Genomic DNA, 23,252 nt, shown 5'->3' on the forward strand with positions numbered 1-23,252 from the left:
GTCCATGGATAGCCCAACATATCATGGTCTTATTTGGTTATGGTCTCATTTGGACATGGTTCTATTTGGACTTCGACCAAAAATGTCCAGCAAAAACTGAAACCCATTCGGACATACCCAAACCCGCCCAACCCGCCCATTTGACATCTCTAGGTGGGAGACTCCAAGGGTAAGCTTAGAAACTCAAACCAGGAGGTTGAGATTGGACCAAACAAACACTGAGCTCTCTGTCTTTTATAGGAAATATGTTTTTTTTTTAAATAAAACAACAAATACTTGCTAGACAAGTCAAATCATTTTGAAGGGTTCGTTAAGCCCACAAAAGAACAAATTTACAGCATGTAATGTAAATAAAGTTTAGGGATAACTGGTGAAGAAAGAGATATGTGATGGGAGGAGAGACACGTTCCACCATTGTTTAAACTCAAAAGCATATTCTTCCGGGAGAGATACTCTCCTTAGCATTCGCACCCTGTAGACCTCTGTTGGTTGCTTGTCCCAACATCGATTGTGTCTGGCAAGTATCTAGAGAGAAAAAAAGAAGACAAAACGTTGAGACCAAACTCGTATGTATGTATGCATGGAGTCAGATTTGTAATGAAACTTACAGCTCTTCCTCTTCTCCGCTCTTCAGCGCGTTCTTGGCAATGCATTGGAAAGCTTCCTCCACATTGGTGCCTTCCTTCGCAGAAGTCTCAAAGTAGGGAATGTTTCCCTTTGAAGCACACCAAGCTTTAGCCTTCTTCTCTGAAACCTGTTATTAAAGTCAGTCAACATTGATGTTACATCTCAGAGACATTCATCTCACAATGGAGAAATAAGTAAAGCACATCATACCACTCTGCTGTTTCCACCATCCACGTCGACCTTGTTTCCGATAAGAACAAACGGAAAATTCTCTGGATCCGATGGACTCGCCTGTAAGTGGCATCGCGTTAATGCTTTGTCTATTGTGAGAGGTGAGAAAGAGCTTGAATGTGTACCTGGATCAGAAACTCTTCTCTCCAGTTGTTGAGATTGTCAAATGATTTCATGGAGTTGACATCATACACAAGAACACAGCAATCAGCACCCCGGTAAAAAGCTACACCAAGGCTCTGAAACCTTTCCTGTCCAGCTGTATCCCAGATCTGTAATAACCCATCCATTGACAGAAACAAACAGAAACAAGTGAGCTTTGTTCAAGCAAAGAGGGTAGCTCCCACAAGTCACAAATGTGAAAGGTTGACCACTCTGATCACAATCCTTGGGACAGTTTAGAGCTATTCTCATTTGTGGTTGATAGTTATCAAGAAAAGCTATTCAGAACCACATGAAATTATCCTAGTGCCTTGTCTTATTCAGAACTAATTACTGATTGCATGACACTAGCACAAAAGTATGTCAATATTATTATAGGAAGCATGATTCACGAGAAAGGTAAGCCTGGAAGTGTCTGGCAGAAACTGATTAGGTACTTGGCGTTTTTTAAACCAACACCTCGCATAGTCAAAAAAATATCTATTGAATATACAAACTACAGCAGCAAAAGCAAAATTAATGTAATTCAGTGATTAAAGCTCAAGTAAGAACCTGTAAAGTGAAAAGACGATCTTCAAACTGGACTTCCTTAGTCAAGAAGTCAGCTCCAATGGTGGCCTTGTACTGGTTGCTGAACTTTTTATTAACATATCTGAAGTTAATCGTGTTAAACCAAAAACAAAAGCGAAAACTCATCTGACTTCGAGAAAGATCCAGCCAAATCATTAAACAAACTACTACAGTATTACTTGTTAGTCCATTGGAAACAAAAGAAGGATACTGATTCATCAAAGATGTTTTCCCCACCCTGCAAAATCACAAATCATACAAGTTCAGATTTTTGTTTTCTCTCAAATGAAGATAACATCAAAACATCTACTCCTGTCTCACTTTTAACAAAACCAGTATGATCTTCAATGTTAAGCAAAAATCTAAGTTTTCTCAAATAAAATGCAAAACCAACGGAATCATAAGTTTGCAAAACTACATGTTAAATCAAGAGTCAAAATATAAACAAAGAAAACATAAAATAAACTGAAAACAATCTACAGACTCAAGAACGTGGTAAAGTAAGTAAAAATCAAGTTGAAAACGTCCAAGTTCGAGACTAGGTCAGCTCAATTTTTTTCAAATTAGCCTCGTAAAGTTGTGGTCTTTGATGAACAACACGAAAGTAAACCTCAATATCAAAATTCAGCATGATACTAAGAGATAAATCAACAAATCATACGAGTATCTAAACCCACAGGAAACAATTTAGATAAAGCCACTCAGTATAGTCATCGGAAAAACATCGTACGATGAGCAAATACAAACATAGAGAAAATAGAATCTGGGGGGCAGAAGAAAGCTAACCCGCTATCGCCGAGGATGATGACTTTGAGGAGGGTACGCCTACGGGACGGCATCGTATCGGATCTAAAAGAGAGAGAGAGATTCTACGATCTGTGTCTCTGGTATGTTCTGTGGAAGAGGACGGTGTTTTTCTCTCTGGGACCTGGAGAGTCTAAGCTGTTCCTGATCTGTCTTGTAAATTTCTCTTTTAGGCGACTAGTGTTTTGTCTTTTATAGCAAACGCGAATCATTATGTTCCTCGTGTTTTAATTATATACTTTATAGGGAAAAGGCTGCTAAACAGCTCTTGTAGCTCAGTTGGTTAGAGCACCCGTTTAGTAAGCGGGAGGTCTTGAGTTCGACTCTCAACGAGAGCATTCCTTTAACTTAATTTTCTTTTTGTCCTTCCTCCCATCAGTTGTTATTGATTTTTTTTTCACGTATTGTTCATTTATCCGTGTCCCGCCGTCTTTGGAAAACCAATCATTTTTTTAACACTAAATCTTTACTAATTTTGCTGACTAACAACAAAGTCATGATGAAGATCCATGGTTACAAAAGGTGGTACATAAAAAGTGATAACAGAAAGTTCATTTTGAGTAATTGGTTGCTTTGCTAGTTTATCAGCCACTTTGTTTCCATTTCTTCTTGTCCATAGGAACCGAACATCAGCAAACTTCTTACTCCACCACATTGCTTCTTGAACCCAATTGTATCCATAAAAAAAAGATGAATACGACTATTCATAATGTTTATTACCTTCTTACAGTTACATTTAAATTCAATAATTTTGTAACCTCTAGCACAACTATTTTGCATCAAAGACTTTTTTAACATTCTTTCAGGTACCTTGATCCTTCTTCTATAGTAGTCGTTAAAGTCTCGGAAAACCCAACCCGCTTGTGGACATATGTGTTAGGATCAATGAAGGAGCCATCGACGTTACATTTGATCCATCCCTTCTTAATTTGGCTTTCTCCATTTCATATGATAACTATAGTTAAGTCGGTTAATCGGATCCTCAATGACGCATAATCTTCAAATTGCATCATCAAGGGCCTGATGTAATTTCCTCCAATGTATTTTTGTTATTGGAAAATGAGTATATTCCTACTTTTCTAAATTCTCCATGATATCCAAAGAGACAAGTCTAGTAAATTACATAAATTACTTGAATAACTACAAAGAAGGCATGCCTCGATCTTCTTTTCCAAAGTAGTAGTGAAGCTATTAATTATGTGGTTCGATATACCTGAAGCTCGCCATATACGTCGGGCATGTGTACATTCAAAGAAAACATGTAGTTTTGTTTCTTCAGCTTGACAATATCTTCGACATTGGGTAGCATGTGTAATATGTCGTCTGTGAAGATTATTCTTCGTAGCCAAACTCTTAGATAACATACGCCACATGAAATGTTTTATTTTTGGGGAAATATATATTTGTCTTCCAAATCCTCTGTTTCAACATAATATTTCCATAAATAGGCGTGATTTCTTCATTTGTACTGAGATGATTACTTTGACCAGTAACAAGATTTAACAAACCATCTTAATTATAGTGTAATCCTAAGAGGTCCAGGTTGGAAAATGAGCATAATTTGATGTTTAAAATTGACATCTTCCTCTACGACCATTTCTATAATTTTCTGTTCATCCCATGATTTCCATCCAAAGAGAACAACTAATTCACTTTGCCCAACTTATCTCCTTGTAATATTGGTCTTGGTGGACGTGGTGGATGATATGAGATCCACGGATCCGTCCAAATATAATTAGGTTTCCATCGTCTACTATAAAAACGCATTCCCTTACATACTAAATCTCTCCTATATAGAATTGATTTCCAAGCATATGAAGATTTTTTTTTTTGCACTGAAGATATTCTCATCAAGGAATGCTTCTCTTTAATTAATCTGGCCATTAAACAATTAGGATGTTGTAAGGTTTTTCATACTTGTCTTCCAAGTAACGCTTGATTAAATCGTTATAAATCCCTAAATTCTAGGCCAATTTTGGTAGTGTTCCATTAATCTCTTCACACACTTAATCTGAAAATGTTCATAGAGTACATTGATATTGTCAATGCCACTGCTTTTAACAACACTTCCTTACTACCTTGCCAAAAAAATATCTGATTTCATCCTTGTGTAGCCTTAACCTTATCTATGATATAGGTAAACCAATCATTTTATTTTCTAATAAACACATCGAGTTTTTTTTACTGTAATTATTTTTTTTTCTTTTGCAAATATAGTTGAAGGTGCATAATCTGCATGGCTGTATTAAACCCCAAATATAGACCTTACAAAAAGAAGAAATTATTGGGAATTAGCAATTCAGAAAATAAAAAATAAAAACGAAAACGAAAAAATCTCTTAAAATTAGAATTTGGAACACACACAATGAGCTTTTTGTGTTTCTCTTTGTTCAGTTTTCATCTCTCTCTTACGAAAATCTTAAGGAAAGAACTTCCAGATAACTAAAAGAAATATTTAAAAAGGAACATCCAAAGAGATTATGGCGGATGAGGGGCAATCCTCGCAGAATTCACCGCCGTCACCTCCCTCCTCCGACAACAACAACAATCAACAGCAATCTCCTCCTTCTCCTGACTCCTCCTCCCCTCCTTCACCACCTTCTTCAGACTCACAATCTCCACCATCACAACAACAAGGAAACAATAACAACAACAACAACAACAACAATAACAATGGTGGAAACAATGATAACAACAACAACAATGGTAATAACAACAATGACAACAACAACAATGGCGGAAACAATGACAACAACAACAGCAATGGTAATAACAACAATGATGGCAATAATGGTAACAAAAACAATGGCAATAACAACAACAATGGTAATAACAACAAGGGGAATAACAATGACAACAACAACAACAATGGGAATAATAATAACAACAAAAACAATAACGGAGGAAGCAAAAACCGTTCGCCTCCGCCTCCTTCTAAAAATTCCGGCCGTAACTCTCCTCCGAAATCTCTGTCTCCTCCTAAATCAAGCCGTGGTGGCTCTAAATCCTCACGTAGCGACACACCCAACATGGGTGCTATTATAGGAATTGCAGCTTCTGCTGGATTGTTGCTTCTTGTCATGATCTTGTTCTGCGTCTGTTGTTGTCGTAAGAAGAAGAAAAAGAAGAATCAAATGCCTTACTATGCAAGCAACGGTTTCAACGGTAAGACTATATTGGTCAACACCAAGTCACTAACCTCAACCCTAGTTTCTCCTTGTTTAGAACTATTTCTTGTGTTGTGCACCAAGCTACTTGAATTAATAACCTAACACATTAAAATCTTCTTACCTTCAAACCACAGTTGCAAGTTTGTGTGTTTCACATCTCATGAGAACTTGATTCTCAGGCAGAGTTTTACATATTTGAATATTATGATCTATTGTGGAAAACTATTAAAATTTGTTTCTTGTCACCCAAGAAACAAGGGGAAAACTAAGTCTTTTTGTTTTGACCTTAGGTGCGAGTGGTCAATACCAACATCAGCAACAACAATACAATAACCAAAGCGATCATGTAATGAACGTAGGGAACAACAACTGGATGAATTCACCTCCTCCACCACCTCCTGGAACCTGGCAACCGACGCAACCAATGCCCGTCTCAGGCGGTCTTAACAGCAGCGACATGAGCTCAAACTACTCAGGCCCACACGGTCCAGCTCTACCACCACCACACCCTTCAGTGGCTCTAGGTTTCAACCAGAGCACATTCACCTACGACGAGCTAGCCGCAGCAACGCAAGGCTTCTCTCAAGCGAGATTGTTAGGGCAAGGCGGGTTTGGGTACGTTCACAAGGGGATACTTCCCAATGGTAAAGAGATCGCTGTGAAGAGTCTCAAAGCAGGAAGCGGACAAGGAGAGCGAGAGTTTCAGGCTGAGGTGGATATCATTAGTCGAGTTCATCACCGGTTTCTTGTGTCTCTTGTTGGTTATTGTATTGCAGGAGGACAGAGGATGTTGGTTTATGAGTTTTTGCCTAATGATACACTTGAGTTTCATCTCCATGGTAAAAGTGGTGTTATCCTTGATTGGACTACAAGGCTCAGGATTGCTTTGGGATCAGCTAAAGGGCTTTCTTACTTACATGAAGATTGTGAGTCAAAAACAAAAAGTCTTATATATTTGATCTTTTCTAGGTTTAACTATAGATATAATCAAATTTTGTTTAATCAGGTCATCCGAAGATCATTCATCGAGACATTAAAGCTTCAAATATTCTTCTTGATGAATCCTTTGAAGCCAAGGTATGCTTATGATTAGGCATGCGGTTTATAACCGACCGAACCAACCAAAATTACCTGAAATTTCAAACCAAAATTACCCAATTTAACCGAAATTTGATCGAAATCAAAAACTTCGGTTAGTTTCAGTAAAAAAAAATAAAAGCTGAACTACGTGAATACCGAACCAAACTTTTTCGGTTCAATTCAGCGAGATTTTGGTCGAACCAAACTACTCGAATTCTGAACTACCCGAACTTGCATGCCTAATTATGATCTTGAATCAGAATGCTTTCAGACTCTGTGTTTCTTTATAACTGGACTGGCTTAAATCTTCAGGTTGCTGACTTCGGATTAGCGAAGCTATCTCAGGACAACGTTACACATGTGTCCACTCGTATCATGGGAACTTTCGGGTAATAATGAAACGCTAAACCAGCTGATGAAAGATCTCACTAAAGAATATGTTTCTCTAATCAAGAATCTTTTATGCTGAATCAAATGACAGGTACTTGGCTCCAGAGTACGCGTCAAGCGGGAAACTAACAGATAGATCAGATGTTTTCTCCTTTGGAGTGATGCTTCTAGAGCTCATTACCGGACGCAGACCTGTTGATCTCACTGGTGAAATGGAAGACAGCTTGGTCGATTGGGTCAGTACATATCATCACCAACTTTCCTCTGTTATAGTCATTGTGGACTACTGATCTAAACAAACTATGTATACATTTTTACACAGGCAAGACCCTTATGCATAAACGCAGCTCAAGACGGAGACTACAGTGAGCTAGCTGATCCACGGCTCGAAAACCAATACGAGCCTAATGAGATGGCACGAATGGTGGCTTGTGCCGCCGCAGCTGTCAGACACTCAGCTAGACGCAGGCCTAAGATGAGCCAGGTAAAAAGTCTTTAACAACAAAAATGAATCATATCACAAATGAGTAAACATTCTGAGTGGCTCTATGATTCTAACAGATTGTTCGGGCTCTAGAGGGAGATGCATCACTAGACGATCTAAACGAAGGAGGGAAACCTGGACAAAATCTCGCGAGGGGATCAAGCTCGGACTATGACTCGAGCACTTACAGTGCGGACATGAAGAAGTTCAGGAAAACAGCGTTGGACAGCCAAGAGTACGGTGCAAGCAGTGAGTATGGAAACACGAACGAGTACGAGCAGCGACGTAATTAGTAGAGGAGGAGTATAACATAACAACTACTAGACAAGAGCTTTGACTTAGCTTTTTAGATTCAAACAACCAACCAACCTTTCTCTGTTTATGTTTTGTTTCCTTATGAAACTTTTTACAACTCTTATTTTATTTTTTGTCAGATTCTGACCGTTGTGCATTTATGTTTGTGTCTGTATGAAGAAAGATACAATCTTTTGATTGTGATTAATTGATTATTTAATGCTAAATGTCTCTGCTAGTGTTTGAAACATGAGATGAAACAAGAGAGGAATGTAGCTCAAGACTTGAATTCAGATTCAAAGTTTCGAACTTTTCGTGATCCCTTTTATCTCTACATCAAGCTGAAGACTTGGGTTCGTGAAAAGATTCGAACTTTTTGTGATCCCTTCTAAGCCGAAGACTAATGAAAGATAAAGAAGCAGAAAGGGTAATGTAAGAAATAACGAAACAGCCACTAGAAACAGAGGATGACTACAGAGAAGGAGATCATGAAAGTGTAAAGAAGGATCAAGAACCCAAAGTAGAGAGCCCAGTTTCTCTTAAACTTGCCAAAGTAGCTATCCGGTGGCTCCTGATAGGGAACTTCCAGATCCCAAGCAGCAGCCGAGGCTGAGACCTCGTCTTCTCCGCCACCACCACCACCGAGGCAGAAATCTCCTGCTGCTATGCGTGACTTGATGAAACGGAGCTTGTGCGTAGCGAGGCCGAGAGTGAGCTTGTGGCAGCGGCGCTGGTACTTGAAGCCGTTGATGCAGCGGAGGGTTTGAGCTACGGAGACGTAGAAGAAGAGATGTGAGAAGGAGAGGAGGACGATTGGCGCCCAGCAGTGGCGGCAGTGGAGACGGCCTGAGGGTTGGGAGAGGGAGAAGAAGATGAGGGCGAGGAAGATGAAGAAGAGCTGGAACAGCTTGTGGAGCTTCTTCTTCTGGTGGTCGATGGCTCGTTTTTTCTCTAGAGTTTTCTCGAAGTGGAGCTGGATTATTGTGTTTAAGGCTTGGAGAGCTGTCTCTTTGGGGATGAATGGTTGGTTCTGCTGGTCAATCTCGTCCTCGTAGTCCGCCATTGGAGGACTGAGAACTTGAGAAGAGAGACAAGAGTGCGTTTGTGTTCTGGAGAGAGAGAGAGTTTGGGATTGAGTGTGTGAACATGTGGGTGTGGTTCGTATCTCTAGACACATTTGTATTATTACCATATCCAACATACATCTCATCTCAACGGTGTTATTAATAAATGGGAGTTTGGTTTTTGTCACAGGTACACAACAAGTCTTTTTAGAATGACTTTGACTTGTTCTCTGCCTGCTAACACATGGACAAATGCTAGTGGGTAGTTTCAACATGTTTCTGCATTTGTCTTAAACCAAAGACTGGATTTTGATTGCCATTGTGAAAAGAAAGCCCATTCATAAAGTGATTGAGATCTAAGAGTAAGAAGTAATTCTGTGAGCGCAAAGAAATTAAAATACAGACAGACTATAAAGTAGAGGTAGCATAAGAGAATACGAGTTTGTTTCCATGTCTCATTGTTCCAACATTATGTCACCTCACTTTGTTCCATTGCTTCTTCATGTCGGGCACAGGGTTTGTCATCAGAAGAGCGCAGCTGAGTGGATTCAGCCTGAAAGGTGTATAAAGATTTATCAGTCTCACAGATTCATCAAAGTCAATACAGTAGAGAAGAAGATAATCTGCATCTACAAACTAGTCAAAGTGTTGTACTTGGCCATTGAAATAACAGTTAAACGCAAGTCTAAGCTCCATTCCATAAGAGTACTACTAATACTATGCCCAAAACCAAACCAATTACTCATGAAGGATCTTTCAAGATCTAAGCTAATGTACTTGATAGAGACTCAGGAACTTCAAAAGAAGCTAAAAGCTTTAAAGATAGATATAATCACCTTGTTTCTCTATCTATCTGTGGATGTTGAGCATGGCTTTAGCCTCCTTCTCCTGCTCAACCAAATCATCACTAGCATACTCTCTCAACAACTCCATCTTCTTCTTCTGCAACACCATCTTCTCAATCTCCTTCTCATCAGGCAAGGGAACATGCACCACAAACTCCCTCTCCTTCTCCTCCTCCTCTTTCTCCCTCTCCCTCCTCTCCTCCTCCACCACATCCTCCTCCTCCTCAAACAACACCTCCTTCGCAGCTCCAACGCTCACAACCTCCGCCGCCCCCTTCCTCGCCTCCCTCCTAACCTCATCCAGCCTCCGCCACTCCTCCACCTCCCTCCTCCTCATCTCCCCCTCCGCACTCCTCTCCAGCCCCTCCAACACCCCATCCTCCTCATCCCTATAACCATAGTAACTCGCGTCTATCCTCTTATAAATATCATACCTCGTCCTCCTCTTCCTCAGCTCAGGAGGCTTCTCGAAAAGCTCTCTCACACCAGGAAGCTTCTTCGCCGCGCCGAAGTAACGGTAACCAGGGCCACGTCCACTCGTGTTCGGCACGTCGATGATGTTTCCTTCCAGATCCGTCATCTTCGCGCCGTGCCGATTGTAATTAGGACCTCCGAGCTCGACGATCCGTCGCTCCCAGTGCCATCTCTCTCTCAAGAGCTTGTTGATCTCGTCGTTGAGGTCGCGGAGGCGGTGCTCGCCTAGTCCTTCGTTCTGGATCTCGGCGACTTTGCGGCTGATCTCTCGCATGATTTGGTGCCTCCATTTGTCCGCGTCTGCCAGATCTCGGCACTCGGAGGCGAGGTAAGGCCGGCGCTCCTTTGGTTTCTTGTTCTCGGACTCTTTCATGGTGACGAACCTGTTGAGCATCGACTGCGCTTTCTCCTCGTTACGAGCCATCTTGGATCTTCGGAGTTACGAATTACAGTAGAAGAAGAAGGAAGAAGTAAGTAGCAAAGCGAATCGACTCTTCTGTAAGCTTGTTTCGATCTTAAACCCTAATTTGGAGGACGAAGGAGCGACGGGAAGGGGACGGGACGAAGATAGATTTGAAGATGTGATGTTTTCTTTTTTAGTTTCATCTTTTATTTTATCGATCCTACGGCCCAGTTTACTAACCCATATTTCTTATTTACAAGGCCCGTTTATGGAGTAAGTGATTGTATTGTATAACTTGGTTTGTGAATTTCGGAATGAATAATTAAAAGAAATTTGAGCATGTATTTAAGGTAACCGCTCTGCACCCTGTGCGGACATAAAAACATGACCAGCCCGCATTCTTATTCTCTCTCGATTCGTACTTCACGAGAGGGAACACAGTAACGTCAGTATAAAGAGGCATATATTGTGTGTATGTATAATTGCAACATCACAAAATATTTTGTGTGTTTACGAAGATAATTTCATTCAAAAAATGAAATAAATAGTGTATAGTTTTAGAAGTAACATATTTTATATTATCATTAATTAGAATTGTATTGTATATGTTTTGTAATTCTTTATTTTAGGTGAATAATATTATTTTTTCATAAATAATAAACAAACATTTATGTAGACATATTAAAAGAAAATATAATAAAAATCAAAATATTATCCATAAATAATATAAATTATGAAGTACATTTTTCGATAAAGAAAGTAAATTCAATTAGAAACTTGCAAAAAATTAAATAAATTTTGTAAGCAATTTGACGGGTTAACATTATTTGATAGATTTATAAATTTCTAAATTTTATTGAACATGAAATAATATTAAATTGACATACCGTCATCGGTCTCCTAACTCATCACAACCCATCTAGCAAATACAAAAAATAAATAATTACAACAGTTTATTTATTTTAAAATTTGTATTTGAAAAAAAAAGTAGATTAAAATTACGTGCCATGATTACAAAATATATATTCTGTAAAACTTGTTTGTAGACAACATTCAATATTTTTGTCTCCGGCTTCCATTCTTTACCAGTTATTTGGATTTTTAATCCAGATCTCGACTTAACTCTTGAAAGTGCAACTTTGCCTTGCATTTTGTAAGCATTTTATAAATTATTTTAAAATTATGATAAATTTATTCTTTAAACAACGATAAATAATTTAAAATAAATTAATAAACATTTTTGGATTTTGTAATATTTAAAATAGTTATTATATAATTATATTCGAACACAATTCATCAAGTAGAGTATAAAACTATTATAATTATCTTATATAAAATTCCATTCATTGTATTTTATAGTTTATAAATATTAAAAGTAATAAATAAAACATTATCAATCTTTCTATAATTTCGAGAATTAGTTTCTATAAATTGTTATTTGTAATATTCGTTAGATTATATGGCAAGTGATGTTAAATGATTTTAGACTTATCTTAAATTTTTAGATCTAAATTAAATAAATAAAAATTAAAAACAATCGACCAATCAAATTATAACAATTTCTTGAAACTTCACCTATAAACCCCAATCTGCGATAGATCAGTCCACGAGATTCACAAAAAAAATCTAAATCCCTTATAGGTTGGGTTACTTAAACGTAGATTTGTCAATTTGACATATATGCACCATGTTGGTAAGTTGACCACGATTATCCCTTTCTTATTAAAAGAGAAGCACTTTTAAAAAATAACCTTTATTTGGTATTATATTAACAACTTTGCCATTTTAGCTTATGTGTCACTCCTACAAGCCTCCTCAGCATCTTTTAATAATTGACCAACATTTACTAGAAGAATTACATAATATGCCACTGCTCACTATTTTAATTAATTACGTTAATTTTCTATACATAAATGAGATTACTTATATGAAACCATAACGTTCATATTATGTCATATATATTGTAAAACCACCGAACCTCTTGCATGAGTATCATTATTGATCTCTTCTATCGAAACTTAACGTAATATAGATGAAACTTAACTGGGTTCAAAAAACATTGTCGTCATAATCAACTAATCTTAAAGGTTTTCTTATGAACATCTAATAAACTTGCATTCTGCATATGTGACACATTTCCAACATAAATTACCGATTAGACACATTTTTTGTCAAATTTTTATCTAAGAAAAAAATATCATCAGAACAATCCAAACATTATGTTGACCACTAATATTTTTAGATATTATACTGAGGTACGTGGCTGTAATTATGGGTTTCATCTGTCTCAGTGGGAATTCTGTCTAATAATATTGTAGCAACATTGTAATATTTTCTCATATTTATCTTCGGCAGTCATGTCCTCCAAATTTTCTCTTTAATATATCGTATTGACTTTGATCTTGCTAGAATCCAATCTTGCGAGATATTTGTTTTGTTTTGGTATTTAATGTGAACGTCTATTAGAATAAATGTTAAATTCTATCAAATAAGGAATAATTTAAATGTTAAACTTTGTTATCACGTTTTAATAAAACTTGCCTTATTTTTAATCGAATATTTGGTATGGTGCCCGTGTAAGAATCAAGTCAAAATTATAATTAATTTATGTTACCATATTTTAAGGTTAAACTGTGAAAACTCAATATTCTCTTGAGATCTTACGTTTAATATGTGATTTGTCCGCACATTTTCTTACGAAATACTTATTAGTTTACCAATATATGGAACCAGTACGATAATATATGGAAACAAATTTCACCAATATATATATATATTCATATATATATACTTTATAAAATAGCATAATTACAATATTTTAATTATAAACTCTTACATCTTATTTTCTAAAATATTATTTCCAGATAACAACACAATATTTATCTTATATTTAAAAATATGTTTTATTTTATATTAATTTATAATAAACTATCTAATATAACTTATAAATCTAATATTATTAATATAAAATTCAGTTTTAATTAATTATATAATGAATTATTTACAAAATTATTTTTCGTTCATATATAATTACACATCTTTTTTTAAACTTAATAGAAGAAGGAATTAAAATGATGTTTGTGAGAACATGTTGAAAATTGAAACTTTAACAACATGTTTATCATGATAGTATAAGTTCATAAAATAAACCATTAAAATATGTATGACATTTACATCAACGGGAGCATTGAGATATACACTAATTATATTTTCTCTTATAATATGTTTCTGTTTTTTGATTAATTTTTATTTTTATTGTAAATATTTTATAATTAACTAATGTTTAAGCTAATTATTCTTTAAAGGTAAAACGACTTTGACAGCTTTAACTTTTAACGTGAGAGCTTGAATGCGAAAAGTCACTTTGCAAATAATAATGTAGATAAAATATACTACAATAAATATCAATTATATATATATATATATATAAAATATTAGTTAACTATATCTTTTATGTATTAACACTCATATAAGATAGATTACGATAAAAATCACTTACAGATTATATTTATACTATTATTAAACTTTCATATAATAATTACTCCAAAATATTGATAATATTTTATATATATATAAAATATTAGTTAACTATATCTTTTATGTATTAGCACTCATATAAGATAGATTACGATAAAAATCACTTACGGATTATATTTATACTATTATTAAACTTTCATATAATAATTACTCAAAAATATTGATAATCTTTAGTTATAGTATAGATTATATCCTAACAATTATCCATACTTAATTTAAAATAACAATATTATCTTTTTTTGTCACAAATAATAATATTATCGTACTGAATGAATTAATGACTCAACTAAAAATTATTAAAATATGAGAAATAAGCAAAATTTCTTAAAATCATGGAGATGATGACAAATAAGCAAATTCACTTCTCAAATAATAGTATAGATAGATAGATATTTTTATTAATTCTACAATATCGTTCATATTAATTTCAGGACTTCATACGATTACTATTTAAACAAACTTCACCAATGTCATTTTTATATACTCTCGACACATACCAAAGCGTCAATAATGTTGTTTATAACACATTCACATGACAATAATATAAAAATATAACCCAAATGTAAAATTATGCAAATTTGAAATAATGATGTAAAATATAAATGTATATTATTTATTTTTATATACTCTCATCCCGCGCAAGGCGCGGGTCATTACCTAGTTGGTGGAACTAATATCCGGTCTAATAAGAAAAGGTAGATGGTTCGATTATTAATTTTCTAGGTTTTTTGACTGCTTTGAAAATGACCTCATGAATTAAATAAAAAATGAATAATGCTAGCTTACTTATAAGATAGTATATTCAACAAAAAAAATGATATAAGATAGTATTACTAAATGATATTATGTAATACTTTCCCCGGACTATATTCAACAAAAAAAGAGAAAGTACTAAAGAACATCTTCAATAACCGCTTTAACTTGGCGAAGCTTCTCAGCATGTTCAAGGTCTTCTGGATCACTATCACTCTCACGACCTGGTCTACATATAAAAAAAGGAAGACCATATTGCCGTTACCAGTATTCAACACATGGAAAGGATAGATCAGACATGCTTTTTGGAGACAAGACACAAAGAAATTGAGTTCATGGTTCTATCTTGTACGGGGAACTAACATTCTTGTTGCATCTGATAGGTCTTGCAACTGTACTGCACTTTTTAATTTGTCTACAAAAAGAAAAAAAATATATAAAATGAATCAAGACTCTGATAAAAGATGGATGACAGAAAAGCTGGAGCCTCTCGCACCTCAGCTCTTGGCTTTCCACCATTGTACTTCAGCATCAAGTTTAACAGTTTCTCCTCTGTAACATTTAGTTTCACTTTCTGTTTTGGAGTTCGATCGCCACTGTCATGTAATAACAAAATTTTAACAGATAGAAGTATAGAGGAGATAGAGGAGATAAAGGTGATTTATATGCTAAGAAAACATACTGTCGAATAACAGCATTGACACAACGTAGCTTTTCTGAGTTCCCATTGCCTTGGCGGGTTAGTCCTTTATTAGGCTGTACATGTTTATTGAACTTCCAAGGCAAAGTGGGTGGCAGAGTCGATGAAAGATGAGGAGCCTTAGCGTTTAAACACATTTTTCTTAGCACACAAGCAACATCGTCGTAATACCTTAATAGTATGAGAGGAGAGATTTGTGAATAATACTTTAAAGAATGAAAAGAGAATGTTTGTATTTTAAGACCTTGGGTGTCTCCTATATATATACAGTCGATTTATTTCTTATATTAATAACGCACAATATTTTGCACAATAAATAATGAAATCGTTTAAAGAAAGATATTAAATGTGTATTGTCAAAAAATGATTTGCATATGATATGATTTTAACTTGCGCATGTAAGTTATTAAAAACAAAAAATCTAATTAGAAACATTAAAATATTTTGTAAGCAATGTAATAAATACGATATCAACATGCACAAGTTTACCGTTTGAATAATAAGGAAATTTTTTAATATTTGTCATAATTCTAAATCTTGCCCAAGGGTAAACTAAATCGATAATATTTAATGATTTCAACTTGCGCAAGTAATCCATATTGTGAATAAGTGATTTGCATATTTATTGATTTCGACTTGCGCAAGTAATCCATATTAGAAAGGTAAGTTATTAAAAACAAATTTTGTCAATAAGTTATTTGCATATTTAATGATTTCAACTTGCGCAAGTAATCCGTATTAGAAATGTAAGTTATTAAAAACAAATAACCTAATTAGTAGGGGTGGGCACTTTACCCGATATCCGAAGTGGCACCCGAACCCGATCCGAAAATGCATGTCAAGTTTTTTATTTAAAAAATTAACAAAAAGTTACAACCAAATTTTTTTTTTTAAATAACTAAATTAATGTCTCTTTAGTTTTAAATTTTTATGTCCAAATCTATAAACCATTCAATCTATTAAAAATAAAAAATTAGTTAACTGAAAGTTATATTTTTAAATATAAGAAACTTGAGAAATGAAAATTTTATTTTTTTTTTTCAAAATCTAAATATCCGAACCCGATCTGAAATAACCGAATCTGAACTAAAAATACCCGAACGGGTTCTACACCTCTATACCGAAATACTCGAAAATCCAAAATACCCGATCCGAACCCGAACTGGTACCCGAACGCCCACCCCTACTAATTAGAAACATTAAAATATTTTCTAAGCAAATGTAATTAATATGATATCAATATGCGGAAATTTACTTTTGAATAATAAGGAAAGTTTTTAATATTTGTCTTAGTTCTAAATCTTGCCCAAGGCTAAACTAAATCGATAATTATTATCTCCTAGCTATATATGGGCTTAACGAAATCGACAATAGTTTTGGGCTTGTCTACTTAAGCGATTGATTAAAATAAATAAAAAATAAAATTCAAAAAAATCGACCAATAGAATTATAACAATTTTTCTGAGAAGCTCTATATTAATGTCATATCAGCAGAAATCACTAATATGACTTCTCTTTTAATGTATAGGAGAATGTATTTCTTATTGTATTCTCATAGATAAGCATGAGATGTGTAAAAACGCTTTTGTGTGATTTATCTTTTGAGTAAGTTTGATCCAGAACTTTACATTGATCACTCTGCACAATAAACACACAAAATGTTATTGTTAATAACCTAACCATACAATTTCCATGAATATCAAACATAACTGAAATAGAAAATGAAAAAAAGTAAACTGAAAAACCTTTTTATATAGCGTATTTTTTCAATTTTCATAGATTTTAAATCATAAACAAATAATAAATACTGAATAATTAGTGGATTACTTGATGGTTCGTTATAAGCCTAACTGAACATAAAATAACTTGAACTAGAAAAATCAAAATTGAATCTGACACAATCTATAAAATATTAAAATGGAGGTCTACGCCATAATGGTTCCACGATCGCATCTCCACCTCTGCGTATTGGTCTAAGCCACGTCTACGATCGCCTCTCCACCTCTGTGCATTGGTCTAAGCCACGTCTACGATCGCCTCTCCACTTTGAGTTTTACTATTTTAGTTTAAGGTCGGATAAAAAAAAAACCACTTTCTTTGTGGCTTTGAATTATTATTTGCTGCAAGTTCAGTTTGACTGATTTTGTTGATTTAAAAAGCACTAATTTTTCTAAATTTTATCAGAGATTAAATCTTAAAATGATATCTTTTGAACTTTCATTGTGTAATTGAACTCATAGAGAAATGTTGTCTATATATCTTATTACATTGTAGCTGTTTTGGGTTTCCTAGAAGCATAATAAACATTCGATATTGTTTTGGTTCGGATTTAGTTTATCAAAACATTTCATTTCAAGATAAACCTCAGTTCCTTATCTTCGGTTTTGCTTAGGTGCCTACAGCTCACGATTGGATTCGGTTTTGGCTTTGTTGATGATATCAAGATAATGATGATATCATCTTTCTATGTCTTATGTAATTTTTTAGCTTTGTTCCTTGCACAATGGACAATGGTTTGAGTAGAGAATGTGGTTTCAGAGTTGCTAAAGTCACAATTTCGTTTACTTGGTGTGTTCTGTGGTATGCGTAGTTGTCTGTTTTGTGAACTTCTGTGGCGAGCCTTATGATTCATGACATTTTGCAATGCTTGCATTTAGCTTTAGATGTTGGCTTTTGGTGAAGTTGTGATGTTAGTACACAAATGTTGCCTTACACATGCTGAAATATCTTACACGCTCAAAATATATTTTATTTGAATCATATTTCCAGGATTAATACTGAGGCCAGTGAACCATTAACCGAATCAGGAGAGACTTCTATTCAATATCCGAACACATGTATTGTACACACCTAATCTCAATTTAGCTTTCATTCTTCTAATTCCTTCAAAGTAGTATTTTCAATGGTGTGTATTTTAATTATGTATTATTAAGTAAACCTAAAAGAGTTCGGGACCAAAATAGATAATAATCAGAATTATCAAAAATATATGAATATAAAATGTTATTGGCTGAATCAACTTGAACATATATAAAACCCGAATGAGACCTACTCAGCTGAACCTTAAACCCAGAAAAGACAATATGGACCCAACCCAAAGCCCATTAGGGAATCAAGGTACCTAATGTGTTATATATCAATTCGAAATTCCATCAACATTATTATAATGTACAATGTTCATCATGTAAAAGGATTATAACTCAAATAGTAATGACGAGATGCTTGGAATGGTTTGCTGGTACAGCAGTAGAATTGTTGCGGTTAGTGTGGCTTTATACATTGTTGCGGTTAGTGTAGTTTTGTTTTCTACTTAAATGGAAAACCAATAACGCCTCGATCATACAGACTCTTGATACCAAATGAAGGTTGCATGATAACAATTAAAAGCCAAATATCAATAAAAAAATATTATCTGATACAATAGTTATATTAAGTTATTAACAATGCAAAGGTTCTTGCTTCCCAGCTTTGAAAGAAATTATGGAAAAATAAGGAATAAAGAGGCATATATCAATTCGATCACTCAGGGCTACAAAACAAGGGACTAAAACGCAAAGGTTTCTTGAAACGCAGACGTAACCCAGAGAGTTTATCACACACATAAACGAAATCAAAGGGAAATGAAACAAACAAATGGAGAAAGCAAATATAAAAAATTCATAAAACCCAGCTTTGAGCCTTCTCCCTGAGACAGCTTAGAAGCATTTTCTGTGAACAATTCCTGGACCTGCCTCATCATACTCAGCCTTGGAGATCCACATCTGATGACACCAAAGATATAAACAATCAGCTCCTTTAGTAATATTTGCAGAGTTTGAAAAAAAAAATCATGTGAATATATATACCTGCTGGAATGTGCTGAGGGAAGCAAGAATGGAACCACCGATCCAGACACTGTACTTCCTCTCGGGAGGTGCAACCACCTTAATCTTCATGCTGCTTGGTGCAAGTGCTGTGATCTCTTTGCTCATACGGTCTGCAATCCCCGAGAACATAGTTGTTCCACCACTGAGCACAATGTTTCCGTACAAGTCCTTCCTGATATCCACGTCACACTTCATGATCGAGTTATAGGTTGTCTCGTGGATTCCAGCAGCTTCCATTCCCACGAACGACGGCTGGAACAGGACCTCTGGGCACCTGAATCTCTCGGCACCGATGGTGATGACTTGTCCGTCGGGTAATTCGTAGTTCTTCTCGATGGAGGAGCTGGTTTTGGAAGTCTCCATCTCCTGCTCGTAGTCGACAGCAACGAAGGAGAGCTTCTCCTTGATGTCTCTTACAATTTCCCGCTCGGCTGTTGTGGTGAACATGTAACCTCTCTCGGTAAGGATCTTCATGAGGTAATCAGTAAGGTCACGACCAGCAAGGTCGAGACGGAGGATGGCGTGTGGAAGAGAGAAACCCTCGTAGATTGGCACGGTGTGAGACACACCATCACCAGAATCCAGCACAATACCTGTTCAAGGAAGAGACAATCAGCTCTCAGTTTCAAGATCATCAATGACTACAAAGAGAGTTTTAAGAAGTACTAACCGGTAGTACGACCACTGGCGTAAAGGGAGAGAACAGCCTGGATGGCGACATACATAGCTGGTGAGTTGAAGGTTTCGAACATGATTTGAGTCATCTTCTCTCTGTTGGCCTTTGGGTTAAGAGGAGCCTCGGTAAGAAGAACCGGGTGCTCCTCAGGAGCAATACGGAGCTCGTTGTAGAAAGTGTGATGCCAGATCTTCTCCATGTCATCCCAGTTGCTCACAACACCATGCTCAATAGGGTATTTCAAGGTGAGAATACCTCTCTTGGACTGTGCTTCGTCACCAACGTAGGCATCCTTCTGGTTCATCCCAACCATAACACCATGATGTCTTGGCCTACCAACAACACTAGGGAAAACAGCCCTGGGAGCATCATCACCGGCGAAACCAGCCTGTACACAAAGTGTATCATCAAAACAAAAGAAACATCAACAGATCTGATGAAAAGAGTAAAGAGAAGACAAGTACTAACCTTGACCATTCCGGTACCATTGTCACAGACGATTGGTTGAATGTCATCAGCCTCGGCCATTTTTTATAAGCTGCAAACACACAAATAGTTGTATACTCTGAAAATGAACCTTGATTAAAACAAGAACTAATCATAAGTAACTTCTAATTACGGTTAGTTAAAGTTTGAGAAGCTGCAAGATTATCCTCAATCGCTACTCAAACTTTAACTAACCGTAACAGTTGAGATTTCAATCTAGCCTTAACAGTTTATTTTACAAATGAAAACCAGATGATCTGAATCTGGATCTATCCCTATCGAGATCAAGATCAAAGTCAACACAAATCCTGGTGGCTCGATCGAGCTATAAGATGATCGGTCAACTCAACTGAATCCATTTCTAGGAATGTTCATGGATCCAAATTCAAGTTCGAGATCGGTCAACTGAAATCGATTTCTAGGAATGTGAAACGACTATAGAGAGTTCATAGATCCAAATTCAAGTTCCAGATCTCTACCAAGTTCCGGAAACAAACATCTAGATCCAACAGATAAAGTAGATCCAGAAAGTATACCTTGGAAAAGAAAGATCGGAAGAAGAAGATGGGATCGAAGAAGAAACGAGGAACCAAGACGATTCCGATCTAAACTTTCTTCTTTCTCTTCTCGCCGGAGATAATAAAACGGCCAAAGAAGGAGGAGAAGTGATGTTGAATTTATAAGGCGGGTTTTATTATCTGTTCAACTTTCTTTTCGGCCATTCAAACAAAAAAAAAGAAGAATCATTTCGGCCACAGGTAAAGATAACGTGACCTGGCTGTCAGACAGCCTTTTCCCTCGTGGTAATTCCTTTTTAAAATTTAATTAGTGATCTCAGCCGTTGGATTAATTAAGATTTAGTTTGTTTTTGCTGATATGGCTTGACACTGTGATCGGACTCGGCGTATAAGAGCATCTTCATCCCTACTTCATTTTTTTCTGTAAAATAAAGTAAAAGTAAATTTGGAGTAATGAATGTTCCAACTCAACTATGTATCTCACTCCATAATGAAATTTACTCCATAAATAGAATAATCTATTTTTTGTTTGTTCATCACTCCATTATGGAATAGAAAATAGAGTAAGATTAAAGCAATTTTATTCTATTTTCACTTTTACTTCATTTTGGAGGAAAAACTGGAGTTATATACATTGGAGATGCTTTAATGACATTTTCATTTTTCTCTTCTTTTCTTTTTATTTATTTAGCTAGTTTTAACCGAGTCAATCCAGGCAACGATGGTCGTGGTTGGCTTGTTCATCTAGATTTCACAAAATTCAACTTAGTTAATTCTTTTTCTATTTGAATCGAATCGTATTTGATCTTTTAAAAGTGAAATAGTAAGATCAGACCGTGAAAGAAGGTGACTTACATGATGTGTTACGGATATATAAACTAAATTTTTTTCTCCACCGTATTCACGATTAGTATTGAATAATGGCTAGTGCATCCGAAGTCGTCAAAACGACTGTGGATTACTTATATATGCTTGCTGACACCTAGATAATAGTTGTGTACTTCTAAAATTGTATGTTTGCCATATGTTTGGTATAAATAATGTCGAGTCGAGATACCAATATATTGAGTCTAGCCATTTTATTATGACATGCATGTAATTTTAACGTCAAAACTCTCTTAGATGCATGATGATAACCTAACGTGAGGTATATACTCAGAGTTTTGAGGCTCTTGGCATAGAGCACTGTATTAATAGCTTACATATCCTGAAATAGATTTAACCTATACATTTCAAGATATTTTGATCTACAGAAAGTGGGAAACACGTGTATTGGATTCCATATCTAGAGAGATAACAACCCGAGTATACTTAAGGTATGATAGTTAGATCAAATCATCGGGGTCATAGCAAGTTGAGCAGTGATACTAGGAACCTCGTCGTGTTCTGCCTAACAGTAAAAAAAAACAACTATGATTCATCCTCGTAAACTTTACGTGTTGTTGAGAGATGAAAACTTAAGTCAACTTTTCGCGATCCACGTGAATCGCACGTGCTAAGTACAATCGAGAGAGAGAGAGAGAGGGTTAAGCTGGCACCTACGAAAACGTTGTGTCCATCATCACGAAACTACTTCTGATTTTCATAGCTACTATTATGATTACATTAAATTCCCATTCTTTATTATATGGGTTATATGAGGCAGGCCATGTTCATGTTTTTATTATATAAAGTTACATAAATATGGCAGGCCACATTCATGTTCTTTTCTTGTATAAAAGTCAATTAGGGTTAGTTTTATCTGGATTTAGAATGTAATTAACGGGTTGATTGATCCTAGAGATCTATCTTTTCTCCCTCTTAACTTTACTAGTAGTGGCACACCACGATCCACCCATAAAGTTTGTTTTTGCTTTTCTGGGATATGGATTGATTACCTCTAAACTGAAAATGGTTTAAGCCCTACATGTAATAAAAACCCAATGGATCGTTCATTTTTTATTTTTAAAAATCATATTGTCTGGTATACTGTTGAAGTGTTTTTTCAATCATGGAAGTTCCCGATTTACTTATCTGTTAATATATTGTTCCCATTGACACACCGTAGTATATATTTGTATGTATACTAAAATAAAGTTTTTGAAAGTAAATGATACAAGCATGTAACACCCATACGTC

At 35.5% G+C, this 23,252-nt stretch overlaps 5 protein-coding genes, 2 long non-coding RNA genes and 1 other non-coding gene across 8 annotated transcripts; 4 read left to right on the forward strand and 4 right to left on the reverse strand.

Annotated features, from left to right (window-relative positions):
- Window positions 1-232: 232 nt before the first annotated feature.
- On the reverse strand, window positions 233-22,659 carry LOC103869521 (ras-related protein RABG3f). The gene is made up of 8 exons (XM_018659215.2): window positions 22,642-22,659; window positions 2,377-2,457; window positions 1,802-1,828; window positions 1,573-1,672; window positions 984-1,130; window positions 838-918; window positions 609-754; window positions 233-525 (listed from the first exon to the last, which is right to left on the reverse strand). The coding sequence occupies exons 2-8, from the start codon at window positions 2,427-2,429 to the stop codon at window positions 459-461; spliced, it is 621 nt and encodes a 206-aa protein (XP_018514731.1). The 5' UTR covers window positions 2,430-2,457; window positions 22,642-22,659; the 3' UTR covers window positions 233-458.
- On the forward strand, window positions 983-1,787 carry LOC117133913. The gene is made up of 2 exons (XR_004457976.1): window positions 983-1,170; window positions 1,307-1,787. It is a non-coding gene; the product is annotated as an uncharacterized LOC117133913 (long non-coding RNA).
- LOC103869522 (putative proline-rich receptor-like protein kinase PERK6) lies at window positions 2,451-8,248 on the forward strand. The gene is made up of 7 exons (XM_009147607.3): window positions 2,451-5,559; window positions 5,855-6,490; window positions 6,571-6,641; window positions 6,957-7,033; window positions 7,126-7,270; window positions 7,357-7,518; window positions 7,596-8,248. The coding sequence occupies exons 1-7, from the start codon at window positions 4,875-4,877 to the stop codon at window positions 7,809-7,811; spliced, it is 1,992 nt and encodes a 663-aa protein (XP_009145855.2). The 5' UTR covers window positions 2,451-4,874; the 3' UTR covers window positions 7,812-8,248.
- TRNAT-AGU lies at window positions 2,659-2,732 on the forward strand. The gene has a single exon. It is a non-coding gene; the product is annotated as a tRNA-Thr (tRNA).
- On the reverse strand, window positions 8,167-8,918 carry LOC103869524. The gene has a single exon (XM_009147609.3). It carries the CDS (start codon window positions 8,873-8,875, stop codon window positions 8,267-8,269), a length of 609 nt encoding a protein of 202 aa, XP_009145857.2. The 5' UTR covers window positions 8,876-8,918; the 3' UTR covers window positions 8,167-8,266.
- On the reverse strand, window positions 9,161-10,793 carry LOC103869523 (pre-mRNA-splicing factor ISY1 homolog). The gene is made up of 2 exons (XM_009147608.3): window positions 9,713-10,793; window positions 9,161-9,429 (listed from the first exon to the last, which is right to left on the reverse strand). The coding sequence occupies exon 1, from the start codon at window positions 10,617-10,619 to the stop codon at window positions 9,726-9,728; it is 894 nt and encodes a 297-aa protein (XP_009145856.2). The 5' UTR covers window positions 10,620-10,793; the 3' UTR covers window positions 9,161-9,429; window positions 9,713-9,725.
- On the forward strand, window positions 10,757-19,224 carry LOC117133914. The gene is made up of 2 exons (XR_004457977.1): window positions 10,757-10,948; window positions 17,120-19,224. It is a non-coding gene; the product is annotated as an uncharacterized LOC117133914 (long non-coding RNA).
- Window positions 19,070-21,400, reverse strand: ACT1 (actin-2). The gene is made up of 5 exons (XM_009147610.3): window positions 21,153-21,400; window positions 20,599-20,668; window positions 20,125-20,518; window positions 19,434-20,047; window positions 19,070-19,349 (listed from the first exon to the last, which is right to left on the reverse strand). Exons 2-5 carry the CDS (start codon window positions 20,656-20,658, stop codon window positions 19,284-19,286), a joined length of 1,134 nt encoding a protein of 377 aa, XP_009145858.2. The 5' UTR covers window positions 20,659-20,668; window positions 21,153-21,400; the 3' UTR covers window positions 19,070-19,283.
- Window positions 22,660-23,252: the final 593 nt, after the last annotated feature.

The sequence above is a fragment of the Brassica rapa genome, chromosome A05 (genome assembly GCF_000309985.2).
Source record: "Brassica rapa cultivar Chiifu-401-42 chromosome A05, CAAS_Brap_v3.01, whole genome shotgun sequence".
Lineage (NCBI taxonomy): Eukaryota > Viridiplantae > Streptophyta > Magnoliopsida > Brassicales > Brassicaceae > Brassica > Brassica rapa.